Here is a 26,631-nt window from a genome sequence, read left to right as displayed (position 1 = left end):
CGAGGTCTCTCCTGTTCACATTTGCGTGTCCGCTGGTGGTATCAGTGTACAGATCTATTTTAGGTTATTTTTAACTAGCCTGACATTTTTATTTTATTTTATTTTATTTTATTTTATTTTATTTTATTTTATTTTTTTGGTTTAAAGAGAAATTAGAAAATGTTTTTTTTTCTTTTTTTTAAATTATTCTTTATTAATTACACTTTACTCACTTTGTATCCCCCCCGTGGTTCTCTCCCTCCTCCCATCCCAATCCCTCCCTTCCTCCACCCTCTGCATGCATGCCCCTCCCCTAGTCCACTGATAGGGGAGGACTTCTTTTCCTTCCTTCTGATCCTAGTCAATTAGGTCTCATCAGGAGTGGCTTGCAGTGCCTTCTTCTGTGGCCTGGTAATGCTGCTTCCCCCTCACGGGGAGGAAATTAAAGAGCAGGCCAAGAAGTTCATGTCAGAGACAGTCCCTGTTCCTATTACAATGGAACCCACTTGGATACTGAACTGCCATGGGCTACATCAGTGCACCGGTCTTAGGTTATCTCCATGCATAGTCCTTGGTTGGAATAGCAGTCTCAGGAAAGACCCCTGTGCTCAGATTTTTTTGGTTCTGTTGCTCTCCTTATGGAGTTCCTGTCCTCTCCAGATCTTACTATTTCCCACTTCTTTCCTAAGATTCCCTGCGCTCTGCCCAAAGGTTGCCCATAAGTCTCAGTATCTACATTGATAGTCGGCAGGGCAGAGATTTTCAGAGGTCCTCTGTGTCAGGCTCCAAAATATTTTTTTAAAAAAGTATAAAAGTGATTTAAAAAACACCCAAACACTGTATGAATAAGCAGTATCAAGTTGTGTCATATTTGTAAATGAATAAATGCTTACTTAGGTTTCAAGAATATGATAAAGGTTACGACAACCATACTGGTTAGTTTTTATCAACCTGGTATAACTAGAGTCCTCTGGGAAAAGATAATTTCAACTAAAGATGTGCCTCCTTCAGACTGGCCTGTTAGCATAACTGTGGGACATTTTTTTGATTGCCACCCCTGGGTGGGTGTTCTTGGATTGCTTAAGAAAGGACATCTGAATATGCACCTGGAGGCAAGCCATTGGGTACCTTCCCTCCATGGCTCTTGACTCCTCTTCTGCTTGAGTTCCTGTCCTGGTGTTTCTTTGCGATGAACTGTGGTCAGGATGGGTAAGCCAAATAAATCCTTTTTCCCTCAAACTGGCTTTGGTTAGTGGGTTATGAAAGCTAGGTTAAAGATATAGTACTATGAAGATTTAAACATAGGAATTTACTCAATTAAAAATATATTCTGTAAGAACAAATAAATATGGTACCGGAATTAAAGATGCCACAGAATGTCTAAATTAACAGCATTGAGAAATAGGAATTTCACCTACATGCTATACTCTCACTGAGTCCAGGAATATTTTCCTTCTTTCCTATATCCATCCATCCATCCATCCATCCACCCATCCATCCATCCATCCATCCACCCATCCATCCATCCATCCATTCATCCATCCATTATCTATCTATCTATTTATCTATCTATCTATCTAGCTATCTAGCTATCTATCTACTTACCTATCTACCATCTATCTATATAACCATTCATTTATTTGCCTCTGTTATCAAATTTGTGATGTGTCCACTGATGGAAGATGTCTAATGGTACATGTAACATGCATGTAAGATGTGCATGTCTAATGATTTATATCTCTCTTGGATGTATGAGTGAACAGAACATGTTTCTATGCCTGTGGGACCCTTTCTTTTTTATTTTTTTTATTAATTATACTTTATTCACTTTGTATCCCCCCTGAATCTCACTCCCTCCTCCCCTCCTAAACCCTCCCTCCCCCTTCTCCACACATGCCCCTCTCCAAGTCCACTGATAGGGGAGGTCTTCCTTTCCTTCCTTCTAATCCTAGTCCATTAAATCTCATCAGGAGTGGCTGCATTGTCTTTCTCTGTGGCCTGGTAAGGCTACTCCCCCCTGAGGCCAATCAGTTCATGTCAGAGACAGACCCTGTTCCCATTACTATGGAACCCACTTGGATACTGAGCTGCCATGGGCTACATCTGTGCAGGGGTTCTAGGTTATCACCATGCATGGTCCTTCATTGGAGTATCAGTCTCAGAAAAGTTCCCTGTGCCCAGATTTCTTGGTTTTGTTGCTCTCCTTGTGGAGTTCCTGTCCTCTCCAGGTCTTACTATTTCCCACTTCTTTCATAAGATTCCCTGCACTCTGCCCAAAGGTTGGCCATAAGTCTCAGCATCTGCATTGATAGTCTGCAGGGCAGAGCCTTTCAGAGGCCCTCTGTGGCAGGCTCCTGTCCTGTTTCCTGTTTTCTTCTTCTTCTGATATCCATCTTCTTTCCCTTTCTGAATGGCGATTGAGCATTGAATTAGTTGATTAGTTTCTTTAGGTGTACAGATTTTAGTAGGTTTATCCTATATTATATGTCCAACATCCGTGGGACCCTTTCTTAAGCGACACTTGTTTGTGCACAGCCGTGGTGTGTCAGAAGGGCATGCTGTACCATCACTGTTCCTCACTCTGCCTTCGCTCCTGCACCTCTCTCTCCTCCCCTGAGCAGTGCAAGGATGACTGTGCTGAAGGATGCAACTGTCCCGAAGGCAAATTCTATGAAGAAACACTTAACTTCTGTGTGCCCATGTAAGTCACAGAGTTGGCTTGACAACAGCCAGATTGCATGTGCTTTTCTTCTGACAGGCCAAATGGATTTATGCTCTTGTTTCTTTAAATTGCTAAATATACTTTGTTATTGATTGCTTTATTATTTGCTCTTTTTTTTGTAATGTGGTGAGCTACTCACAGAAAGGTATAGAAGCCAGACAGTCTCTACTAGTTAATCCTGAAGCTTCTTTTCTTTTCTTTTTCTTTTTTTTTAAATATTTTTTGAAGCTTACAAGTAAGAATAAGCTTACTTGTTTTCTCCACACCCTAACCACAGCAAGGTTTAAATTTCCCTGTCATGTGAGGGGTAGAAGTTCTTTCTGTTCTCACCCAGAAAGTTCTTAGCCCTCACAGGAAGTGAAGAGTTTTGTTTTGTAGATAGGGTTAAAAGATACAGCGATGTGCTTTCCTGAAGTGCATTCAGCGACTTTTCTTGGGACTAAACAAACAGTTCAGGACTAGTTTGACATTTAAACTCTGTAGCTACTGTGATCAATGAGTTTCTATTGTTTGGAAAACAGCACTGTGTGCAGTCCTGTGGAATGGCGGGCAATTGCAGGGCAGAGTCTGCTGTCATTTCAGTTGTGTTGGAAGAAAAATACATCTTACTTATTTACTTCACCTTTTCCTTTACAGATATCATTGCCGGTGTCATTATAGGGGGAGTGTTTATCAGCCTGGAGAGCTCATCCCAACACCCTCAGGCTTATGGTAGGTGTCAACCAATAATATTAAATACACGTTTATATCACATTAGAATGGAATATAAAATTTCTCAGATATGTACTAGGGATTTCAGAATAGATTTCTTTTTAAAAAAATTATTTATACATTTATTTATTACAATTTATTCACTTTGTATCTCTGCTGTGTTTTTTTTAAATTTAACTTATTTATTTCATTATTACTATTTATTCACCTTGTATTCTCTCTGCAGCCCCTTCCCTATCTCCCAGTTCCATCCACCAACCTCTTATCCCCCTATCCCCCTCCCCTAGTCCACTGATAGGGGAGGTCCTCCTCCCCTTCTATCTGACCCTAGCCTATCAGGTCTCATCAAGGCTGGATGCATCATCTTCCTAAGTGGTCTGGCAGAATAGATTTCTAATTTTAGTTGTCATGAAATTAAACAAAAGCCCTTTAATAAGCTTTGGTTCTCTAATGGATGCTAGGAACGGGGTAGTAATTCATATTACATTCTGGGTTCTTACAGGCCCACGGTTCTTCTACCGGCTCGGACAAATCAATTCTGTCATAGATCTGAATAGCACACAGAGGGGTTGCTTATCTTCTGGTGATGCTTATCAAACCTTGTGTAATAGCACTCACAGAATAACGTCCACAGCAGTACCCATTCAGCTACACCTATCTCCCGCTATCCTCCTTTTAGCTGCACTGCAGGTGCTCATATATGATCCCCATGTGTAGATAATGGCAAGAGTCATCTTGAACCTGGACTGTGTGTTTTCTATTGTCCTGGCACTGTTCTGAGCATGCTATGTGTATTATTAATTAAACAGTCATGACTAACTTGCAAGTCCTGCCATTTTATTCCAATTTTCACATGAGCAGAATGAGGCACACATAGTTAAGCCACCTGATAATAGTACTGGGAGGTATGCCCAGGCACCTGGCTTGGCATTGCTTGCTCTTCCTTTTCAGCTCATTTTGTTTCGATAGTAAATTATCATTCACACTCAACTAACCTTTATAATTATGTCCATATCCTTCCCACCCCCTGATTAAAACACAAAGAAACCGTTGCATCTTTTTCCCTCCTGAGGAATATACTACTATCTACAGTTTCCCCAAGCCAGAAATCTGGGAATCATTTTGACTCTTTTCTCATGCTCAACACACCCAGCCTTCAAAACCCAAACAACCTTGGATTTAACTTGATTTTATTTTATTCATGTAGGTAAATTCCATTTCCCCCTTCCCATCCCACTGCATTAACAATGACACTCATCTTTTCTTTCTTGCATCTTTCTAAAAATTGTCTTTGTTTTACATTGCTATAGCAAAAATACCACTTTATACCCTTTATAAAGGTCTACTTAGCTCATGGTTATGGGGTTCCAAAAGCATTGGGTCCACAGGGAAGAGAGAGTCAAGGAAGCCAAATCTTTTCTTAACAACTACCCTTGTAAAGAGTTCAATTCTGAGAGACATAATGATTCACCCAGGTAATGAACATATTAATTTCTTCCCCCATGATTAAATCACTTTGTGCTTTAAGCCAAACCTCTTATAGTTGCACCTTCAGACAGTATGACAGTGAAGACCAATCCTCAACATGAGTTTGAGAGCAAAACCATTGCATATTGGTCTTCTTGTCTTAGTCTTCAGACAGTATGACAGTGAAGACCAATCCTCAACATGAGTTTGAGAGCAAAACCATTGCATATTGGTCTTCTTGTCTTAGTCTTCTTCCATATGTTGGAAGAACCTTCCTTTGAATTCAATCTCCTTAAAATTATTTATTTAAGCTTAGTAAACTTAGTGCCAAAAATAAAAAAATAGCATAGTGATCTTATTTGCATCCCTGACAAATGTCCACATCCCAGAAGTATGGTATGTAGACCCAGCTGTCTCAGTTCCTCTAGGCATTTGCAGTATGGACTAACAAACCTCTGAGGGACATTTTGTTGCTAAAAGATGTGTGCACGTGGTTTTCATGTGATGAGGCCCTTGATAAGTCAGTTTCTTTGTTTTGCCAAGAAGAGAACACAGAGTTTGCTCTAGAGCTAAAGGGAAATTTGTGCTGGAGTTACTGGGGGCTGGTGTGTGTTCCCATTATATTATCCTCTTAAAAAGTTTGTAGGTTCTTTTGCCTGTACATGGTTTTCCTTTTAATGTTACAATCAATTGCACGGCACCTGTGACTCAGTTTATCTTCAGTGATGCTGCCAGCATGATTGTCTTGACCTTCAAACTGACCATCTCACTTTTGAGTTTAAAGTCTTTGGAAGTTCAGCTCAGGAAAGCAATCCTAATGTCAGAGCAGGATCTTGCTTTGCCTCTCTTGCCCACCTCATCTCCTGGCATCCAATTAAGCAGAGCAATGCTTTGTAGCTTATAGTTTATATATTTTCATTGAGTACCTGAATTTTTCTCTCTGATCCAAGTCATAGCCTTCACCCATTCTTTAGAATTGCTCAGGTTTTTTGTTGTTGTTGTTTGTTTTGTTTTTTGTTTTTTAAACCTCTGACCACCCAGATGTCAGTAATCCTCTTTTCCATCCCAGATCTTAAATGTGTTTTTGTGTTGAGTGTGTCATGTTGTATAAATTAATTGTATATTTTCCCCTGTTAGTAGAATTTCAGCACCTGGGTCACGCTATTAACAATACAGTGGCGTTTTTCCCCTCATGTCTCTCGCAAGGCCCCGTACATGGAAGTGTTTGACAAACTATATCAAAATAAAATAGCTGTCTTAGACCTGTTCCGAAAGGAATCGTTTATCTGTATAAAACCGGAGGTCTGAGTCCATAAACGAACTGTTTCTTTACTTCTAGCCAGTGTTCAAATGGGACTGTGAAATGTGATGAGCCAACAACACCCTCTACTGGTGAGTCCCAGATACAGGTTATCCTGCCGAGCAGGAATCTCTAACACTGCCCCAACTCCTCTGACAGAAGGCATTCAGTCCATCGCAAGCTTCCTTATTCGAGCACACGCATATATAGTAATATCCTGTAGTCGGCACCGTGTTCCAGTGATTCCTGACTTTTTCACATCAAGAGTTAGAGTCTTTGTAGGACAGTCGGTGTTAAGGAGACAAGGCTGCCTGGAGACACACAAGGCATATAGCCTTTATACCGTCTACCCCAGCACCTCCTCAGGTACCTCAAAGGCTTTAGGGGTGTAACCCAGATGCCGATTGTGGATCAGAAATCGGAAAACTCTATCCCAGATCAACACTTCTCAGCTCTTAATGTACACACAGCAAACCCGTGATCTTCTTAAGACGTGGGTCCTGATTGTTAGAAGCAATGACAGAGATTCTGAATGTCTACCAATTGCCAAGGTACTATTAGTGCTCCTGGGTCCTGGGGTGTGTCTTGGTAGCAAGGTTCTAGGACTAGTTACAACAAGTGGAAAACAGAATAGAATAAGAGCGTGGTGGCACCTTCCCGTAACCCAGCACTGAGGAGGTGGAGGCAATTCAGAGTTCAAGGCTAGATTCAGCTACGCAGAGTTAGACGCCAACCTGGCTCATGTAACACTCTGTTATAAAAATGAAAAATAAAAACAAAAGGTTTAGAAAATATAGCCACTGCCATTTCTCTTAGAACACCACTTTCCACTGGAATCTGTGTCTGGAAGCTCTTCAAAGTAGAGAGGACCGTTATGAATATGGATTTTCATCAGATGAATAGACTCAGAGTTTCAGTGACTACAGAAAAATTCTGGGCAAATGACAACTTGGTTTTTATTCACTTTGTTAGATAAGGAGATTTAGGCTCTGTTACCTATTTGAGTGCATGTCATTATAAATTAGCTTTGAAGCAATCGTAGTGACACACATCTGTACTCCTAGGCAAGAAGGCTAAAGCAGAGGCAAGCCAAATAGTGCTTGATAGTGGGGCCCTCTTTTAGAACACAAAACAAAACGATAAAATGCCCTTTGAATAGCACGTTCTAGATTTACATAGTCAGGATTTAGATCAGTCTGGAACTTCTCTACGGTCATGTAAGTGGGCTTCACAGATAACACAGGAGCTACCGGGAATCTTCAGTAGGCCCCTGTTCCTTCAGGGTAGCTCATAGTTAAAGCAGGGATGTTTTGGCAACCTGCTTTTTGAATGGAGTCCTCACTAATCTCTCTTTGGTCCCTTGTAAGCATTTTATTTAATTTCCGACATCCCCAAAGCCTTCTGGGAAAACAGGTTATCTCCCGTCATACCTCTGTCACAGTGGCCACTTCCGTACTTTACAGTTTAGTAGAGACCGATGAAAATAATGACACCGAGGCAAGGCAAAATCAAGAAGTAACCTGTATTTATTATGGTTTCGTAAATGTTTAGACATGCATTGTAGCTTCTAGTCATTAAACATTGTTGTGTTTGAATTAATCAGCGTACCATGTTTTTTCACTTTAAGAAATTCTATGCTAGTTTTTTAGTGAATTGGCATGGAAAGTGGCTATGATTGTGGAAAGAGCTTTTTAGAAATTTGATGACCGAACAGACTCTGGCTAGGTAATGCTGATAAGTTTATCACAGAACGAGAGCATCCTTTATCAGCGATGACTTGGTCTGTGAGTTCTGTTTGGATGATTTGTGCATATGATTGTGGAGCAGATGCACAGTTAAAGCCATGTTATCCATGCTTATACCTGAAGTCCACGCCTGCCCAGAAGGGAAGGAATATTTTGACTGCAGATTTCCAGACCCTGAGTTACCGGCTGGTGGTATAAATTGTGAAACCACGTGCGCAAACCTGGCCATGAATTTCACCTGTGCTCCGTCCTCACCGTGCATCAGCGGCTGTGTTTGTACCTCGGGGTGAGTTTCCTTTTCTTGATAATACAACTGTGTCCAAGATTTAAAGGAAACGTAAGGCCTCTTAAAAGTATTCTTGAGGCCACCTCTATGATAGAACTTGCCTGTCAGCCTTATGACCTGAGTTGGATCCCTGGTACCTACATAAAGATGTAAGGGGAGACCTGATTCCATAAGGCTCTGACCTCCATATTCATGTCATTACACACTTAGGCCCATGTATGCACATCACACACACACACACACACACACAATTTTAAAATAATCTTTGCAAGGATAGCCTTGCTTTGAACAGTGGTTAACTTTGAGTTGGTAGCTAACATACTGTCCTAACTATTTTACTAGACTAATTTAACATTGTGCAATATAAATAGAGTCACACACCAAACTGAAGAAAGAACATACTCTAAGATCAGGTTGAGATGGCTCCCTTTTCAGCTGCAGGTTTGGGGAAGTGACACGATCAGTCCTCTTCACTAAAGTCACCATTTAGATATACATCATTATATATATGTATATTATCCCATTATGTATATTATTATTCCATATGTATATTAATCCATTCCAGTAATTGTCATTGGCATTAATTTGTAAAAGTGAAACCAACTGATTTAATTATAAACATTACACGTAATTACATTGAGGCTAAATAGTGGGTTACTTTTAAGTGAGAACTCTGACCTCATTCACACCAGAGCTCAAATTTCAGCTCTGCCATTGTTAGCTGAATTATTTTTGTCACATATTCTTTTTCAGTCCCCAACTAGGTAGGCATGATAAGATATGTAAGATATTGTAAGATGTGTGTGTGCGTGTAGTGTGTTCGGTGTATATGAATCACAATTCAATTGCAGGCTATCTACTCCTCTACCTTTCCTTCAGTTGTAGAAATACTGTGTACTAGACAGACACAGAGTCTGGAGAACACACATATAGTCAGTTCCCCCTAATCTTGCCTGTCTAATGATGAATAGAGGGAGGGCCATCTCAGGTAAACAGGTCACCCATTCTTCCTCAATGAACATATCCCACAAAGACATTCCCAGGATCAACTCATAAAAAGCAAGAGCATTGTAGGGAGAGGTCTTGTGGTTTGTCCCCAGGAGAAGCACCTTTGTCTGAACGGCTCAGGAGAGCCAAGTATCTGGGAATGGGATCAATCTGCTTAGAAGAGAAGGGCATATGAGGGAGAAAAAGATGGCCACAACAGACAAGAGAACAGACACAAGAAAAGAAAAAAGGTTGGTGGAAATCAGGCCGTAGAATGAATAAGCAAAGAAAACAATTTGTCAAAAAGAGAATGGAAAGAAAATGTTTGTTGCAGTCAAATAATTAAAACCTGCAGCACTGCTTGATTTGTTTGATTGTGACTGTTAGGGGTACATGGCCAATTAAAGCCGTATCTAAGTTTTATTTCAGGTAGAGCATTCAATGCTGTTTATTATCTATCACCTTTGGCTTTCAGTTCAAACCTGGCATTTATTTCCTGACTAAACCTTATTAAGAAACATAGAGAAGTGCCATTCCTCTTTCCCTAATTGCATTAAAATAGAGCTGAAATCAATTGAGATGTTTCTGATTGATTTGGGAAAAATCTGCAAACAGAAACTTCTAGTAAAACTGTTGATGATGATAATTGAAGTTATCATCTCTTTAGTGTGACCTTTTCTGGCTCATTGAGACAATTCCTTAGTCTATCATGTGTTTTCCCAGAGATCCTGATAGGTTATGAAAGGTCTTCACAGCCCTAGGTTAGGAATCACTGCACTGAACTAATGCAAAGTGGGGGAAAAATTAATATTAATGGCTTCAAATATTGGTCCTCCTTATTAAAAAAAAAACTTTAGTTTCAAATCCTTTTAAAAATGGTATTTGTTTCATGGATGGCTGAGTACATCACAGCACACCAGCTACATGGAATAACCAGCTACATGGAGGTTATTTCATGCTTCTTCCTAGCCAACCCAAATGATACAAAATGACTATATCTTCCTCTTCCTTGTTTTTGAAACAAGTTTATGAAAAACTCGTCAGTTTTCAACTGACATTTAAGACAGCATATTAATAAAAAGGAATCCGAAATACTTGATATATTTTCATTTAAATACACCTAAATCAAACTGTCACAATTTTATATCTTAGCACCAAGAAACAAGCTTGTTTGCTCTCCATAGTAACATTAGCAGAAAATGTTACTGATTTCATAATTTACTATTTCCCCTGGGACTGTTAGACAACACAGATACTTTTATTAGCAGACAGTGATGTCTGGGACAACTCCTTTCTATTCACATGTACTTTTTCTAGAACAACTCACCATGTTAGCGATATACACTTGTTTTATATTTATTGTGCCATATAACAGAAGGTTAAATTGTATCTGATCGTGTGCTGGGCATTTAGTTAATACCGTGATACACAAGGACCAGGTAGGGAAAGAAGGGAGACCAGACTCAGCCTTCAGTGCAAAGGTGTTGAATCTGACAAAATTGTAGACTGAACGTCTGCCTGACCCGTGCAGGTTTTTCTAATCATGTTGCTTTTCCTTTCGGAAGAATGGCGGAGCACAAAGGCACGTGCTACGTTCCTGAAAGCTGTCCCTGCATCTGGAAAGACTGGGAGTATGCCTCGGGGGAGGTCATCTCTACACCGTGCTACACCTGGTAAAGGCGGCCATTTATCCCACAGGACTATCCCTCTGCAGTTGTTTTAATCTCACTCGTTTTAGTGACATGACTCGATGCTTCCGATTAGCAGAAGCAAACCAGAATCAAGCTTGCACACGTTAGAGCTGTAGGTCCTCGGGGGTTGAACGGCCACTTTCTATGAGGGGACAATGATGTTTAAACATATTATCCTAGGAGAGAAGTATGAAATATGATAATCTGGCAACTTAATAGGAAAAATATTTCAAACTTCTAAGAAAATGCTAAGTATGCAGTAAGAAGTTTGACTGTTTGGAAGTCAGTGAGCATAGTGCCATAAAAATAGTTATGTTTTGTTAAAATTTCCTTAAAATGTACACACATATTCTAAAAATCTGAAGATAGCATCCAGTTAGCTCAAGCAAAGGAGATGAATTGTGCTTTTTTGGGTGCTAGTAGGTCTACGTTCAATTTTCATTCTCTTATGCATTTTCTGTGTGTCCCAGGTTTAATTTTGGTGTCTGGCACTGTAAACGTAAATACACGGCAAGCTTGCCCCTGTGATGGGCACTGTAAGAACGAATTGGTGATTGCTGCCTCTGAATGCTTCTGAGTACGTGCGTTTTGGTGACTTGAACAGGCTAGCACTGCAGGGGTGACTCTCAGCTAAGAGCACTGCCTGCCCTTTCAGAGGACCCTGGTTTGATTTCCAGTTCCAGGGGATCCAGCCCTCTCTTCTGGCCTTCCCAGGCGCTATGCACACACATAGGCACAGAAATACATACAGGGAAAACATCCATGTACATAAAACAAAAAGAAAAATGCTAGTTAGAACTTAATTTCTCCAGAAGGTAACTCCTGTGATTTTCCTAATAGCGTTTGTCGGCGGGGGATGTTCAATTGCACGTACTATCCGTGTCCTGCAGTGTGCACGGTATATGGGGACCGGCATTACCACTCCTTTGATGGTTTGGAATACGATTACATCAGTGATTGCCAGGTCTTTTTGATAAAGGTTGGTCATAATTGCTTTTCGTTTGAATTTGCATAAAAACAATGTGGAGAACAACATGTTGTCCATGGCATATCACATTAGCATATGACCTTAGTAAGCTTATGAATGCCATAGTCATTTCAAACGCATCTCTTCAGCTTTAAACTCATCTTCATTTTGTTTTCTTATTGGTAAGGGATCGATTAAGTCTTTAGCCCCATGCCTTTTGCCTTGACTGTGAAATGAATATAATGACTATGCCTAGCTCCAAGGGTAGAAAGAGCTTGGATACACAGTAATTGCTCATTAAACAGAAATTATTATTTTATTGTTAGCTTGGCTTGAAAATATACATATAGCACATTAAACCATATACTTTATTTTTAATGAATATAAACATCAAAGAGATTATTTTTGGTTCTAGAAATGCTAATGTGATGGTACCCTTTGGCAAATTTCTTGATTAATATATCTGAGAAAAATCTTAAAATTTCTCATATGTATAAAGAATATTAATAATCTATACGCATAGCTTGTTTAGCCACCAATGATTCCCTGTCTATGGGTATAGTTTCTAATGTGTGACAATGGTCCTTTCTCATGCATTAATTCATTTAAATTACTTTTGTTTGTTAATTATGAACTATACTAATAAAGACACATCTACTATAGATCATTTTACTAGAACAGATTTACTTGAAAAATCTGTTAAGTTTTGAGGTAGGGATTATGTTTATATTTCTCCTTTCTTTTTCCTCCTCAAGTCGTTTGGGGGATTCTGGACATTTGATGCACTTAGTAACTATCCAGTAATATCTTATAGTGGTGGAAAAACGTTCTTTATTACTTTTTGCAGTAGAAAACAATATGAACCACTATATTTTTACACTTGTTTCTTTTGACAAATTTTGGTGGCTTTTTAAAGATTTATTGTATTCTATGCATATGAGTATTTTGCCTATGGATGCATGTGCATTGTGTGCAAGCCTGGTGTGCACAGAGGTCAGGGGGTTTCAGAGCCACACGGGTTGTTGTGAGCCACCGTGTGGGTGCTGGAGCTGAAGCCTGGTCCACTAGAACAGCAACAGTGCTATTAGCTGGTAAGCCGTCTTCCCAGACCCTAGTGTTTTTCCATCCTTAAATAAGTTTTTTTTATTAATTCATTGAGAATTCCATACAATATACTTTGATCATATTCTCCCTTTTTCCTCAACCCCTTCCATATCCACCCTCTCCATCCTTTGCTTCCTACACAACTTTGTTTTCTCTGCACGTCCATCAAGTCCAGTTTGTGTTACCCCTAGTCTTGCGAGTGGGGCCTGCCCTGGAGTGTGGTTATCCTCCCGGGGGTGGCATCCGCAGAGAGAGCTGACTTTATCTCTCTACCAACAGCTATCCAATGTTAGTTGTTCCTCAGTCAGTACTGAGAATTTGTGCCCACCTCCCCTCCGCTCTGCCTGGATTTTGTTCGGCTTAAACTTAACGCAAGTCTTCTGCATGTTCTGGGAAACTGCTCTGTTACGTCTCGAAAATGCTGTTTCTTTGCTGTTTGCCACCACCTCTGGATTTCACAGTCTTTCACGCCCCATTCTTTAAGATCTCTGCACCTTGGAGGCAGGGGTGTGATATGTACCACCTATTTAGGACTGAGCATTCCACAGTCTTATTTTGTGCATATTGATCAGCTGAAGGTCTCTGTGTTAGTTGCCATTGATTGCAAGAAGAAGCTTCTCTGATCAAGCTAACCACAATGTTTTCAAATAGGTGACTCTGCAGAAAATACTTTCAAGAAGAGTATTTCTTTTGGCCAGGAAAGTATATGTTAGTATTTGATACTGAATAATTATGGATAGATTTTTTTTTTTCTGACACTACAACAGAACAGAGCCACTCTGAGCACTTTTATCCTATATTCATCTTAGTCTGCCACGATATTCTCATGTTAAAACAAATGCATCCTGTTCTGTTTTAAATCTTGATAGGATTGCCTTCCTGTGTATAATGCACCAGAAGAATAATTTTCTCAGTATATTAGAAGCAACCCTATTTAAACCATTAATTCAGTGTCTGGTTGAAGATCAGCTCACTTAGCAAAAGGAGGCTTGAAGAATACCAGTTCTGGAATTGTATGTACCTACTTATCTGTCAATGTTCTTTTCCAAAAGAACATTGTATACACATTTTAGAACTAAATATTTACTAAATTTTATTGGTAACTTGAAGAAAATGAACTTACTGTTAATAATATAATATTACCCTGGAAAATTCTCACTGTTTTACCAGTAGAAATTTTACTAAAATTAATAAAACTATAATCAGTCCCCAAATGTTTTAGGGCAGATTGAGTACAGCTAATAAAACAAAAATCTAAAAAGAGTAAGTCATCTCTTTTGATGATAAAGCATCGTACTATGTGCCAAGGATAAATTAGTGATTAATCAATCTAAGCTATTCTTCATCATCTTGACATCTGATTATGCCAACTTTCTTTTTTGAAATTCTTTTCCCCTTTTTAGTGGCAGTATTTGCTGCTGCTCACACTATCGCCTAGACTCCCACCGCAGAGCCTCTCGTCTGGAAACATTAGTGCTTCCTCTAAGAAGGGGAGAGGGTTTCCTTCTCTGCCATTCGATATTCCTCTGCAGAGAATTCTCTGTTTAGCCCTGTACTCCATTTTTTAATTGAATCCAAATTGAATTGATTTTTTTTTGCTGTTTAACTTCTTTAGTTCTTTATATATACTGGATGTTAGTCCTCTGTCAGATATAGGGTTGGTGAAGATCCTTTCCCAATCTGTAAGCTGTCGTTTTGTTCTGATGACAGACAGTATCCTTTGCTTTACAAGAGCTTTTCAGTTTCATGAGGTCCCATTTATGGATTGTTGCTCTTAGAGCCTGTGCTGTTGATGTTCTGTTCAGGAAGTTGTCTCCTGTGCCAATGAGTTCAAAGCTGTTCCCCACTTTTTCTTCTAAGCGGTTTAGTGTGTCTGCTCTTATGTTGAGGTCTTTGATCCACTTAGACTTTAGCCATCAGGGAAATGCAAATCAAAACGACCCTAAGATTTCACCCTACACCTATCAGAATGGCTAAGATAAAAAAACTCAAGAGACAACACATGCCGGAGAGGTTGTGGAGAAAGGGGAACCCTCCTCCACTGCTGGTGGGAATGTAAACTTTTACAACCACTCTGGAAAGCAATCTGGTGCTTTCTCGGACAACTAGAAATAGTGCTTCCTCAAGATCCAGCTATACCATGCCTAGGTATATACCCAAAAGAGTCTCAAGTACACAATAAGGACATTTGCTCAACCATGTTTGTAGCAGCCTTATTTGTAATAGCCAGAAGCTGGAAACAGCCCAGATGCCCCTCAGTGGAGGAATGGATGCTCAAATTGTGGTATATCTACACAATGGAATATTACTCAGCAATGAAAAACAAAGAAATCATGAAATTTGCAGGTAAATGGTGGGATCTGGAAAAGATCATCCTGAGTGAGGTATCCCAGAAGCAGAAAGATGTACACGGTATATACTCGCTCATATAGACCTATAATGTAGGATAAAGCTACTAAAATCTGTACATCTAAACAAACTAATCAAGAGGGAGGACTCTTGCTAAAATGCTCAATTCCTATCCAGAAAGGCAAAGAGGATGGACATCAGAAGAAGGAGTAAAGAGGGAACAAGTCAGGAGCCTGCCACAGAGGACCTCTGAAAGGCTCTGCCCTGCAGACTATCAATGCAGATGCTGAGACTTATGGGCAACCTTTGGACAGAGTGCAGGGAATCTTAGGAAAGAAGTGGGAAACAGTAAGATCTGGAGAGGACAGGAACTCCACAAGGAGAGCAACAGAACCAAAAAATCTGAGCACAGGGGTCTTTCTTGAGACTGCTATTCCAACCAAGGACTATGCATGGAGATAACCTAAGACCCCTGCACAGATGTAGCCCATGGCAGTTCAGTATCCAAGTGGGTTCCATTGTAATAGGAACAGGGACTGCCTATGACATGAACTGATTGGCCTGCTCTTTAATTACCTTCTCCTGAGGGGGAAGCAGCATTACCTGGCCACAGAAGAAGACAATGCAGCCACTCCTGACGAGACCTAATTGACTAGGATCAGAAGGAAGGAAAAGAAGACCTCCCCTAACATGTGGCCTTGGAGAGGGGCATGCAGGCAGAGGGTGGAGGAAGGGAGGGATATTGAGAAGGGAGGAGGGAGGGAACCACAGGGGGGATACAAAGTGAATAAAGTATAAAAAAAAAAGAAAGAAGGGAGATGGCCCCTGGCACAGCTCTGACTGGGGGAGTGTAGTGTCAAGGGCACTGAATTCCTGTCAGCCAGCTCTCCTTTGTTTTTGTATTGATTGCAAACTCAGGCTGTATCTGCAATGCCTTTCCACCTTATCAAACTAATCCTGAGTTTCCTTGCATCCTGAGGAGGACCCAGTAATCTAATTTATAAAGCATTCATTTTTATTTCTCAATAGGACTTTTAAAAATTAATTCTTAGTTTTATTTTAAAGGTATAATGTTTTGTCTTATCTCTTCATTTAAGAAAGTTAGGTTTGTTTTTGCTTATCACTAGAATGAATTTTTTAAAACACTTTTTATTGATTCTTTGTGAATTTCACATCATGTACCACAATTCCACTCATCTCCCCCTTCCCTCAAACCCACCCCTGCAACCTCCACCGCAACAGAGAAAAAAAATCCATCTCATTGTGGAAGCTGTATCACAGTATGTCCCTCAGTATACCCTTTTGTCCATACTTCTTTGCTTACAAGTGTTCATTGTAGTGAGCCATTGGTTTGGCTCTAGGCCTCTGGCTTCTGCTACACTATTAATACTGAAACCTGACCAGGACTCCTCTCAGCTATCCTGCTGTTGCTCTGTGTCATGGAGATCTTGTAGTTTTGGATCTGTAGAACCAGCCCCTTCATGCACTCCAGCAATTCATCCGTGGAGTAGATGTTGGGTGGGCCAATTCAAAGCCCTGGATCTGTGTTTGAGAGGTATCTGAACTGGTCAGATGACCAGCTCTCCTGTACCTGTCCCCACACCATCAGGACAAGCTTTCCTGCTCTGTCCCAGCTGACCTACCAAATTCAGGTGGCAGAACCAGCTCTCCCTTCTATGCCTTCAGGGCTGGCTCAACCATGCACACTCTCCTCACTTCACACCCCTCCCCACTCCAGCCATCAGGGCCAGCTCTACTGTGCTGCCTAGCTGAGGTGCAGAGCCTGGTATCCCAAGTGCTATTGTAGGTGAGGGGCAGGGATAGCTCTCCTGCCTGTCGTAGGTGACTAGGGACAAGGGAGGGGAGGCAGACATCTTTCCCTCATGTGTGCTGGTGCCTGAGCCACCACACTGCACAACAGACAGGAGTTAGGGTTTGTTCTTCATGTTCATGCCCTCGGGCCAGCTCACCCACCGTTCCCATGTCCAGGACCAGCTCTACTCTGTAAATGTACTTTTTATTCCCTCAGGAAAGTGGATGAGATGAGAGCCTTACCCAAGCCTTACTAATACGTGGCTTGGGCTGAACCCAGAACGTTTCTATATAACATCTCTAGGCCTAGGCCTGGAAGCTTCTAGCCTTGTGACAATCTAATCTTCTATAAGCCCAGACCTGGAGGGCTTCAGCTTCTAGCCTCCATCTGCTAACCTAGTCCTAGAATGTTTTCAGCCTCCTAAACTTACTGCTGAATAAGCTCACCCTTTCTTGTTCTTTGTGAAATCTAGTTGGCTGGTTCAACTCAGCTCTTCTGGATCAAAACTCCTCTCCAAGCTTATTGATTCAAACAGTCTTTTCTTGACTTCTCACTGATTTACTCTGCTTGAAAACACTGCATCTGAACTTCACGAACTGAACTGCACCAAACTGTACTATACTCCCAAACTCTGCTGTACTATCTCCAAAAACTCCCTTGCTCTCTTCCTGCACTGTTCTTAAGTAGCTGCTCTTTTCTGTTCTTGTAAGAGTTGGATGTTCTGAGGGGGGAGCAACCTTACCAAGCCACAGAGGAAGACAATGCAGCCAGTCCTGATGAGACCTGATAGACTAGGGTCAGAGGGAAAGGGAGGATCTCCCCTATCAGTGAGGGACATGGGAAGAGAAGAGGGAGGGAGGGTGGTATTGGGAGGGGGCTACAGCTGGGATACAAAGTGAATAAATTATAATAATAAAAGAATTAAATATATTTAAAAAAAGAGTTAGGTATATCCTATCTCTGATTCATTCCGTCAAATCTTTCTCAGATTTGTTAACTTTGTCTGTCACTCAATTAGACTTCGTTGTTTGGGATTAAAGGTATGTACTAAAGTGTGTCTGTATTCTAGCCAGAGGGCTTAGAGGTGTGTTGGAGTAGAAGTTTCTGGTTTCTTTGGAAACTAAGTTGTGTCATGTGAAGGTATTTTTTGTTTTGATTCCAAGTGTGAAATGTGGGAATGTTCCTCACCCCCTGCCCCTGTGAGGGGGTGGGTAATGTTTGTCAGCTAGGAACTACCCTGTGAGAAGGGTGTGGTGGTTTTTGCTAGCTAGAAAACATCCTTGTGTGGACTCTGAGAAGGGATGTCTAGAAGCCACAGACAGTGAGACAATGGTTTTTGCATCCCTTTGCTTTGCAATGGTTTGTATTGCTTTGCTGGTTTTTGCAAAGAGAAATGCTCCAGAGAACTTTCTTTGCTGCTTTGGTGGCATTTTGTTGCTTCAGTGGACTCCGTTTGGATAGAGTCTGGCACCTTTTGCGGAATAATAACCACTGCCGTTGCCATTGCTTGCTGTTGGCTGCTCCTGCTGTGGTTTGCTGCTTTGCTGTTTGAATGGACTACTGGTATCTTGATGACTGAGGTTGGTATAGAACCCAGAGACCCTAATAAGCAGGAATTAACTAAAAGAAGTCTACAGCTCCTTTCTGAACTACTAATCTCCTACCTAAGGTGTGTGAGGGGGTTTAAAAAGGAGGTAGAGGCATTTAAGAGCTTTAAATAAAGTAGGTGTTTGAAAAATCTAAGCCTACAATGTGGATTAAGGAGTGTCTGTGTTCCCGCCAGAGGGATTCAAGGTGTATACTAAGGGCATGCTGGTATTTCAGTCAGATCACATAGACCTAGGTCTTTGGAAGTGATCCCTTGCCAGAGCAGCCATATCACGGGAGTAAAATTCTTCTATACTAACCTGCTGCCCAGGTGAGTTTCAGGACCTGGTATCACAATTTCTATAACTTTGCTGAGGAAATACTTGTTAGAATTCAACAATTAAAATACTCTGCTATTTTATTTATGTTAGATGTTTGCTTTATACCACGACGTCTCATAACATGTTATTCTCTGAGTCTTGAGACAGACTTAGAGAAAAGGTCATAACTGTATTTTGCAAAACAACATGGTTTAAGAGAAAAAAATCCACAAAGTCCAAAACTTTCAGCATCCACAAAGGAGACCATTGGTTGTTTATGAAAAAAAAACAAACAAAAACAAAACAAAACAAAACAAAACCACACCAGGAAGCATATTATTTTATTTTTCAGATTCAGAGTCAAACTTTAATTCTATGAAGCTATAGCAAGCGGCAGCCACTACTGAGCTTTTCCCCATAATGTTTTAGATCAGGTTTTCAATGTTCTCCTTAGCTCATCCTTCAAAAGTTAGTGCTTTCCTCAACCCCCTGAGAGCTTTCTGACTTCATCACTCTGAAATTTCTAAATCCTGTCTAAGTTTTCACACACATGTACACATGAACACATACACACATGCATGCACACACACACAATATGTGTGTGCTTTCTATGATGTCAGACCTGGACTGAGACGTGGAGGTAAAATAATGAACAAAAATGAATGTGTGCCTGGCTTCATTTGTACCTTGGACATAAGGATAGTGTTTTTTTTTCATATTAACTACAAAATTCATATGAAACTACAAAGAAAAATAAGTAATAATCTAGATGTAAAATCCATCTCTCTCCCTCTCTTTTGTGTGTGTGTTTGTGTGTGTGTGCATGCATGTATAGTGGCCACAGTCATATACTACAATCTACCTAAATATTTCCCCTCTATGTTTTTTTGAGACAGGGTCTCTCATTGAACCTGAAATTTAAAAAATTATTAACTATCATGGATAGCTATTAAGCTCCAGAAATTTATTCTCTGCTTCCTAAGAACTGAAACTGTAAATGCATTCCACTGTGCTAGGCATTTTTACAAAACTATTATTTAATAGGGATTTAGTGATCAGACTCAGGTCATAATGCTTATACACCAAACACTCCACCCACTTAGAAACCTCTATACCTTTTTAGTTTTCATCTTATTTTGTTTTTGAAGTCACTCTGTCTTCTAATAACTCTTGATTTCTGGTCCTTTGTTTCTGATCACCTGATGTACTTTTGTGCCTCCTTTCCCCAGTATTATTTTTTATTTTTAATACCCTTTTCTTTATTATTATTATTTATTACAATTTATTTACTCTGAATCTCAGCTGTGGCTCTGTCTCTTATCTCCTCACAGTCCCACCCTTTCTCCCTCTTCCCCCTAGTCCACTGATAGGGAAGGTCCTCCTTCCATACTATTTGACCCTAGCCTGTTAAGTCTCATGAGGACTGGCTGGATCCTCTTTCTCTGTGGCCAAGGTAGGCCACCTCACCAGAGGGAGGTGATCAAAGAACCAGCCACTGAGTCCATGTTAGAGATAGACCCTGCTCCCCTTACCAGGGAACCCACATGGATACTGAGCTGCCCATGGGCAGGGCATCTCTGACTACTCTATGCATGGTCCTTGGTTGATTCATCAGTCTCTGCAGGACCCCCTCAGCCTAGATTTTTTTGACTCTGTTAGTCTCCTTGTCCCCTCCAGGTCTTTCTACCTCCCCTTTCTTCCATAAGATTCCCTGCACTCTGCCCAGAGTTTGCCTATGGGTATCAGCATCTACTTTGATACCCTACTGAGTAGAGTCTTTCAGAGGCCTCTTATGGAAGGCTCATGCCCTGTTCCCTGTCTTTTCCAACTTCTGATGTCTATCCTATTTCCCCTCTGAATGAGGATTAAGTCTCTTCCTTAGGGTCCTCCATGTTGTTTAGCTTTTTTTGGGTTATAGATTTTAGTATGTTTATCCTATATTATATGTCTAATATCCACTTATAAATGAGCTTATACCATGTATGTCCTTCTATTTCTGGGTTACCTCACCCACGATGATCCTTCCTAGTTCCACCATTTGCCTTCAAATTTCATGCTTTCCTTGTTTTTAATTGCTGAGTAGTATTCCACGGAATAAATGCAGCACAACTTCTTGTATCCATTGTTCAGTTGAGGGACATCTAGGTTGTTTCCAGATTCTGGCTATTATGAATAAAGCTGCTGTGAACATAGCTGAGCAAATGTCCTTGTTGTGTGGTTGGTCATCTTTCAGATATATGTCCTAGGAATGGTATAGCTGGATCTTAAGGTAGCACTATTTCTAATTTTCTGAAAAAGTGCCAGATTGATTCCCAAGGTGTAAAGCAAAGGACAATGTCAATAGAGCAAAATGACAGCCTACAGACTGGGAAAAGATCTTCACCAACCCTACACTTGACACAGGGCTAATATCTAGAATATATGAAGAATTCCAAGAAACCAAGGAATCCAATTTAAAAATGAGATACAGAGCTAAACAGATAATTCTCAATAGAGGAATTTCGAGTGGTGGAGAAACACTTAAAGAAATGCTCAGTGTCCTTAGTCATCTAGGAAATGCAAATCAAAGTAATCCTGAGATTCCACCTTCTCCACTATTCTTAAAACTAATCTCTTACAAGTTTTATATTTTTATGTGTGTTGTTTCTATGAGATTTCACCTTGCTGTGATCTCATAACACCTTGTAGATATGAACCCTGTTTTATTTATTTGTTGATTCACAGCGACCTATTAGCAGAGACTTTGTGTGAAATGGTTACCCTTAAAGGGGGTTGTGGCTTATATATGACAGGTGCTGATGCTGTCCTGACAAGGGAAACACTCTTCTATTTTGAAAGGTGCTGACAGGTCAAGTTTTGGAATCATGTGAAGATCTATTGTCCACCAGAGCTTTTAGACTAGAGAGAATAAAAAGCCTTGATATTGACCTTTTCCATTTAGCTTTGTAATTGTTACTGTGTTGCCTAGTAACCCTGCCACATTATTTCCAAACCTAATATTAACTGGAAGTAGATCAGGAGTGGGAATTATAGACACACAGCTCTTAGCACTGCTATTGTTTCAAGTTTCTGTCAGCATTGCAGGGTGTTAGGAGACAAAACAGATCATAAAGAATATCTCTTGACATTTCTGATTCAATATAAAGAACAGAGCCAACACTGAGGTACTTTGATTAACAATAACAGAAATGTAATTGTAATAGAAGCCCTGCAGCCCACTTTTCTCACCTTTTAATCTAAATAACTCTTCCTAAGAGAACGAACATACAAACCCCTGCATTATATACTTTTTTCCTGCTTTGAAAACCATTCATAAAAACATAAAAGCATGACATTCATTTTTTTTTCAGCAGAACAATGCTATAATCATCTTAATGGCCCTTATTGTGTTGCTTTTCAAAGTTCAAGCAATGCTTCGCAGAGGATTGTTCAGGAAGAAGACTGTAGCGCCAGCTCCTGTCAAGGAAAAGCAAATCACACAGGCACATTAATTACTCTGTCAACCCTATTCACTAAACAGTCTCCTGTAGGCACTGCTGCAGTAATTGCTAACAAGCCAAGAATAATTTGTCCAAACTAGAAAATATATTGATTTAGAGTTCATCTTGCCAGTGATGTAAAAAAAAAAAATCTATGTATAGAGAATTTACCTGAAAATCCATATGCTTTTAATAACATTTTCATCATGAGGAAAACACACCCTCTTCTGCCTCAAAACAAAGTGTCCAGGAAGCATATTTGGAGCGTTGACAATTTTGTGATTACATGGCAATGCCCCGTCCAAACCTAAGTTTTTTTTTAATTTTTTTATTAATTACACTTTATTCATTTTGTATCCCCCCATAAGTCCCCCCCTCCTCCCCTCCCGATCCCACCCTTCCTCCCCTTTCTGCATGCATGCCACTCCCCAAGTCCACTGAGAGGGGAGGTTCTCCTCTTCTTTCTGATCTTAGTCTATCAGTTCTCATCAAAAGTGGCTGCATTGTCCTCTACTGTGGCCTGGTAAGGCTGCTCCCCCCTCAGGGGGAAGTGATCAACCAGCAGGCCAATCAGATTATGTCAGAGGCAGTCCCTCTTCCCATTACTATGTAACCCACTTGGACACTGAACTGCCATGGGCTACACCTGTGCAGGGGTTCCAGGTCATCTCCACGAATAGTCCTTGGTTGGAGTATGAGTCTCTGGGAAGTTCCCTGTGTTCAAATTATCTTGTTCTGTTGCTCTCCTTGTGGAGTTCCCATCCCTTCCAGCTCTTACTATTTCCCACTTCTTACATAGAATTCCATTCACTCTGCCCATCAGTTGGCCATCAGGCTCAGCATCTGCTTTGACAGTCTATACTGCAGAAGCTTTCAGAGGCCCTCTGTGGCAGGTTTCAAGGTTGTTTCCTGTTTTCTTCTGGCTTTCAGAGGCCCTCTGTAGCAGGTTCCGAGGTTGTTTCCTATTTTCTTTTTCTTCTGATGTCCATCCTCTTTGCCTTTCAGGATGGGGATTGAACATTTTAGTTAGGGTCCTCTCTTTTGCTTAGTTTGTTTAGATGTACAGATTTTAGTGGGTTTATTCTACATTGTATGTTTATATGAGTGAGTATATATCATGCGTGTCTTTTTGCTTCTGGGACAACTCACTCAGGATGATCCTTTCCAGGTCCCACCATTTACCTGCAAATTTCATGATTTCCTTATTTTTCATTGCTGAGTAATACTCCATTGTATAGATGGACCACAGTTTCTGCATCCATTCTTCAGTTGAGGGGCATCTGGGTTGTTTCCAGCTTCTGGCTATTACAAATAAAGCTGCTACAAACATGGTTGAGCAAATGTCCTTTTTGTGTACTTGCGCCTCTTTTGGGTATATGCCTAGGAGTGGTATGGCTGGATCTTGAGGAAGCGCTATTCCTAGTTGTCTGAGAAAGCGCCAGATTGATTTCCAGAGTGGTTGTACCAGTTTACATTCCCACCAGCAGTGGAGAAGGGTTCCCCTTTCTCCACAACCTCTCCAGCATGTGTTGTCCCTTGAGTTTTTCATCTTGGCCATTCTGATGGGTGTAAGGTGAAATCTCAGGGTTGTTTTGATTTGCATTTCCCTAATGGCTAATGAGGTTGAGCATTTCTTTAAGTGCTTCTCTGCCATTCGATATTCCTCTGCAGAGAATTCTCTCTTTAGCTCTGTTCCCCATTTTTTAAGTGGATTACTTGGTTTATTGCTTTTCAGCTTGTTTAGTTCTTTATATATATTGGATATGAGTCCTCTGTCAGATAAAGGGTTGGTGATGATTCTTTCCCAATCTGTAGGCAGTCGCTTTGTTTTGATGACGGTGTCCTTTGCTTTACAGAAGCTTTTCAATTTCATGAGGTCCCATTTATTGATTGTTGCTCTTAGAGCCTGTGCTGTTGGTGTTCTGTTCAGGAAGTTTTCTTCTGTACCAATGAGTTCTAGGGTATTCCCCACTTTTTTTTCTAGCCGATTTAATGTGTCTGGTTTTATGTTGAGGTCTTTGATCCACTTGGACTCCAGTTTTGTACAGGGTGATAAGTATGGATCTATTTTCATTTTTCTACATGTAGACATCCAGTTGGACCAGCACCATTTGTTGAAGATGCTATCTTTTTTTCATTGTATGGTTTTGGCATCTTTGTCAAAAATCAGGTGTCCGTAAGTGTGTGGGTTTATTTCTGGGTCTTCTGTTCCATTCCATTGATCCACCATTCTGTTTCTATGCCATTACCATGCAGTTTTTATAACTGTTCCTCTATAGTACAGCTTGAGATCAGGGATGCAGATACCTCCAGAAGATCTTTTATTGTAGAGGATTGTTTTAGCAATTCTCAGTTTCTTGTTATTCCATATGAAGTTGAGAATTTTTCTTTCCAGGTCTGTAAAGAATTGTGTTGGCAATTTGATGGGAATTGCATTAAATCTGTAGATTGCTTTTGGTAAGATGGCCATTTTTACTATGTTAATCCTGCCAAGCCATGAGCATGGGAGATCTTTCCATCTTCTCATATCTTCCTCTAATTCTTTCTTCAGAGACTTGAAATTTTTTTCATACAAGTCTTTGACTTCCTTGGTTAGGGTTACACCAAGGTACTTTATGTCATTTGTGGCTATTGTGAATGGTGTTGTTTCTCTAATTTCTTTCTCAGCTCTTTTGTCTTTTGTATACAGGAGTGCTACTGATTTTTTTGAGTTAATTTTGTATCCGGCCACCTTGCTGAAGGTGTTTATCAGCTGTAGGAGTTCCCTGGTAGAGTGTTTGGGGTCACTCATACATACTATCATATCATCTGCAAATAGTGATAATTTGACTTCTTCCTTTCCCATCTGTATCGCCTTGATCTCCTTCAACTGTCTTATTGCTCTAGCAAGGACTTCCAGCACTATGTTGAAGAGATATGGAGAGAGGGGGCAGCCTTGTCTTGTCCCTGATTTCAGTGGGATTGCTTTAAGTTTCTCTCCGTTCAGTTTGATGTTGGCTATAGGCTTGCTGTTAATCGCCTTTACTATGTTTAGATATGTGCCTTGTATCCCTAATCTCTCCAGTACTTTAAACATGAATGGATGTTGGATTTTGTCAAATGCTTTTTCAGCATCTAGGGAGATTATCATGTGGTTTTTTTTCTTTCAGTTTGTTAATATGGTGGATCACATTGATGGATTTCTGTATATTGAACCACCCCTGCATACCTGGGATGAAGCCTACTTGGTCATAGTGGATAATATCTTTGATGTGTTCTTGGATTCGGTTTGCAAGTATTTTGTTAAGTATTTTTGCATCAATGTTCATAAGGGAGATTGGCCTGAAATTCTCTTTCTTTGTTGAGTCTTTGTGAGGTTTAGGTACCAAGGTGATTGTGGCTTCATAGAATGAGTTTGGTCATGTTCCTTCTGTTTCTATTTTGTGGAATAGTTTGAAGAGAATTGGAGTTAGCTCTTCTTGGAAGGTCTGGTAGAATTCTGCGCTGAAGCCATCTGGACCTGGCCTTTTTTTGGATGGGAGACTTTTGATGACTGCTTCTATTTCTTTGGGGGATATAGGACTATTTAATTGATTTACCTGGTCCTGATTCAGCTTTGGTAAGTCAAATCGATCAAGAAAATTGTCCATTTCATTTAGGTTTTCAAATTTTGTTGAGTATAGACTTTTGAAGTAAGTCCTAATGATTGTTTGGATTTCCTCAGTGTCTGTAGTTATGTCCCCCTTTTCATTTCTGATTTTGTTGATTTGGGTGGTGTCTCTCTGCCTTTTAGTTAGCTTGGCTAAGGGTTTGTCGATCTTGTTGATTTTCTCAAAGAATCAGCTCTTGGTTTCATTGATTCTTTGAATTGTTTTATTTGTTTCTAATTGATTGATTTCAGCCCTGAGTTTGATTTTTTCCAGCCATCTACTCCTTTTTGGTGTGTCTGCTTCTTCTTTTTCTAGGGTTTTTAAGTAGGCCATTAAGTTGCTTAAATGAGCTGTCTCAAATTTCTTCTTGAAGGCACTTAGTGCTATGAACTTTCCTCTTAGCACTGCTTTCATTGTGTCCCACAAGTTTGGGTATGTTGTGTCTTCATTTTCATTGAGTTCTAGAAAGGCTTTAATTTCTTTCTTTATTTCTTC

The 26,631-nt window shown here is 40.3% G+C and overlaps 1 protein-coding gene across 1 annotated transcript in view; it reads left to right on the top strand.

The window, feature by feature from the left end:
- Otogl (otogelin like) overlaps positions 1-26,631 on the top strand; it is a 163,489-nt gene that overhangs the window by 56,406 nt on the left and 80,452 nt on the right. The window contains exons 20-25 of the mRNA XM_055626081.1: positions 2,515-2,680; positions 3,338-3,412; positions 6,219-6,271; positions 8,048-8,210; positions 10,763-10,870; positions 11,729-11,867. Coding sequence (XP_055482056.1) covers positions 2,515-2,680; positions 3,338-3,412; positions 6,219-6,271; positions 8,048-8,210; positions 10,763-10,870; positions 11,729-11,867 — 704 coding nt within the window. The remainder of the gene's footprint in view (positions 1-2,514; positions 2,681-3,337; positions 3,413-6,218; positions 6,272-8,047; positions 8,211-10,762; positions 10,871-11,728; positions 11,868-26,631) is intronic.

The sequence above is a fragment of the Psammomys obesus genome, unplaced genomic scaffold, assembly GCF_907164565.1.
Source record: "Psammomys obesus unplaced genomic scaffold, mPsaObe1.curated_primary_1811, whole genome shotgun sequence".
Taxonomy (NCBI): Eukaryota; Metazoa; Chordata; class Mammalia; order Rodentia; family Muridae; genus Psammomys; species Psammomys obesus.
Note: the sequence above shows the minus strand (reverse complement) of the source record. Positions and strands in the feature narration are given on the sequence as shown.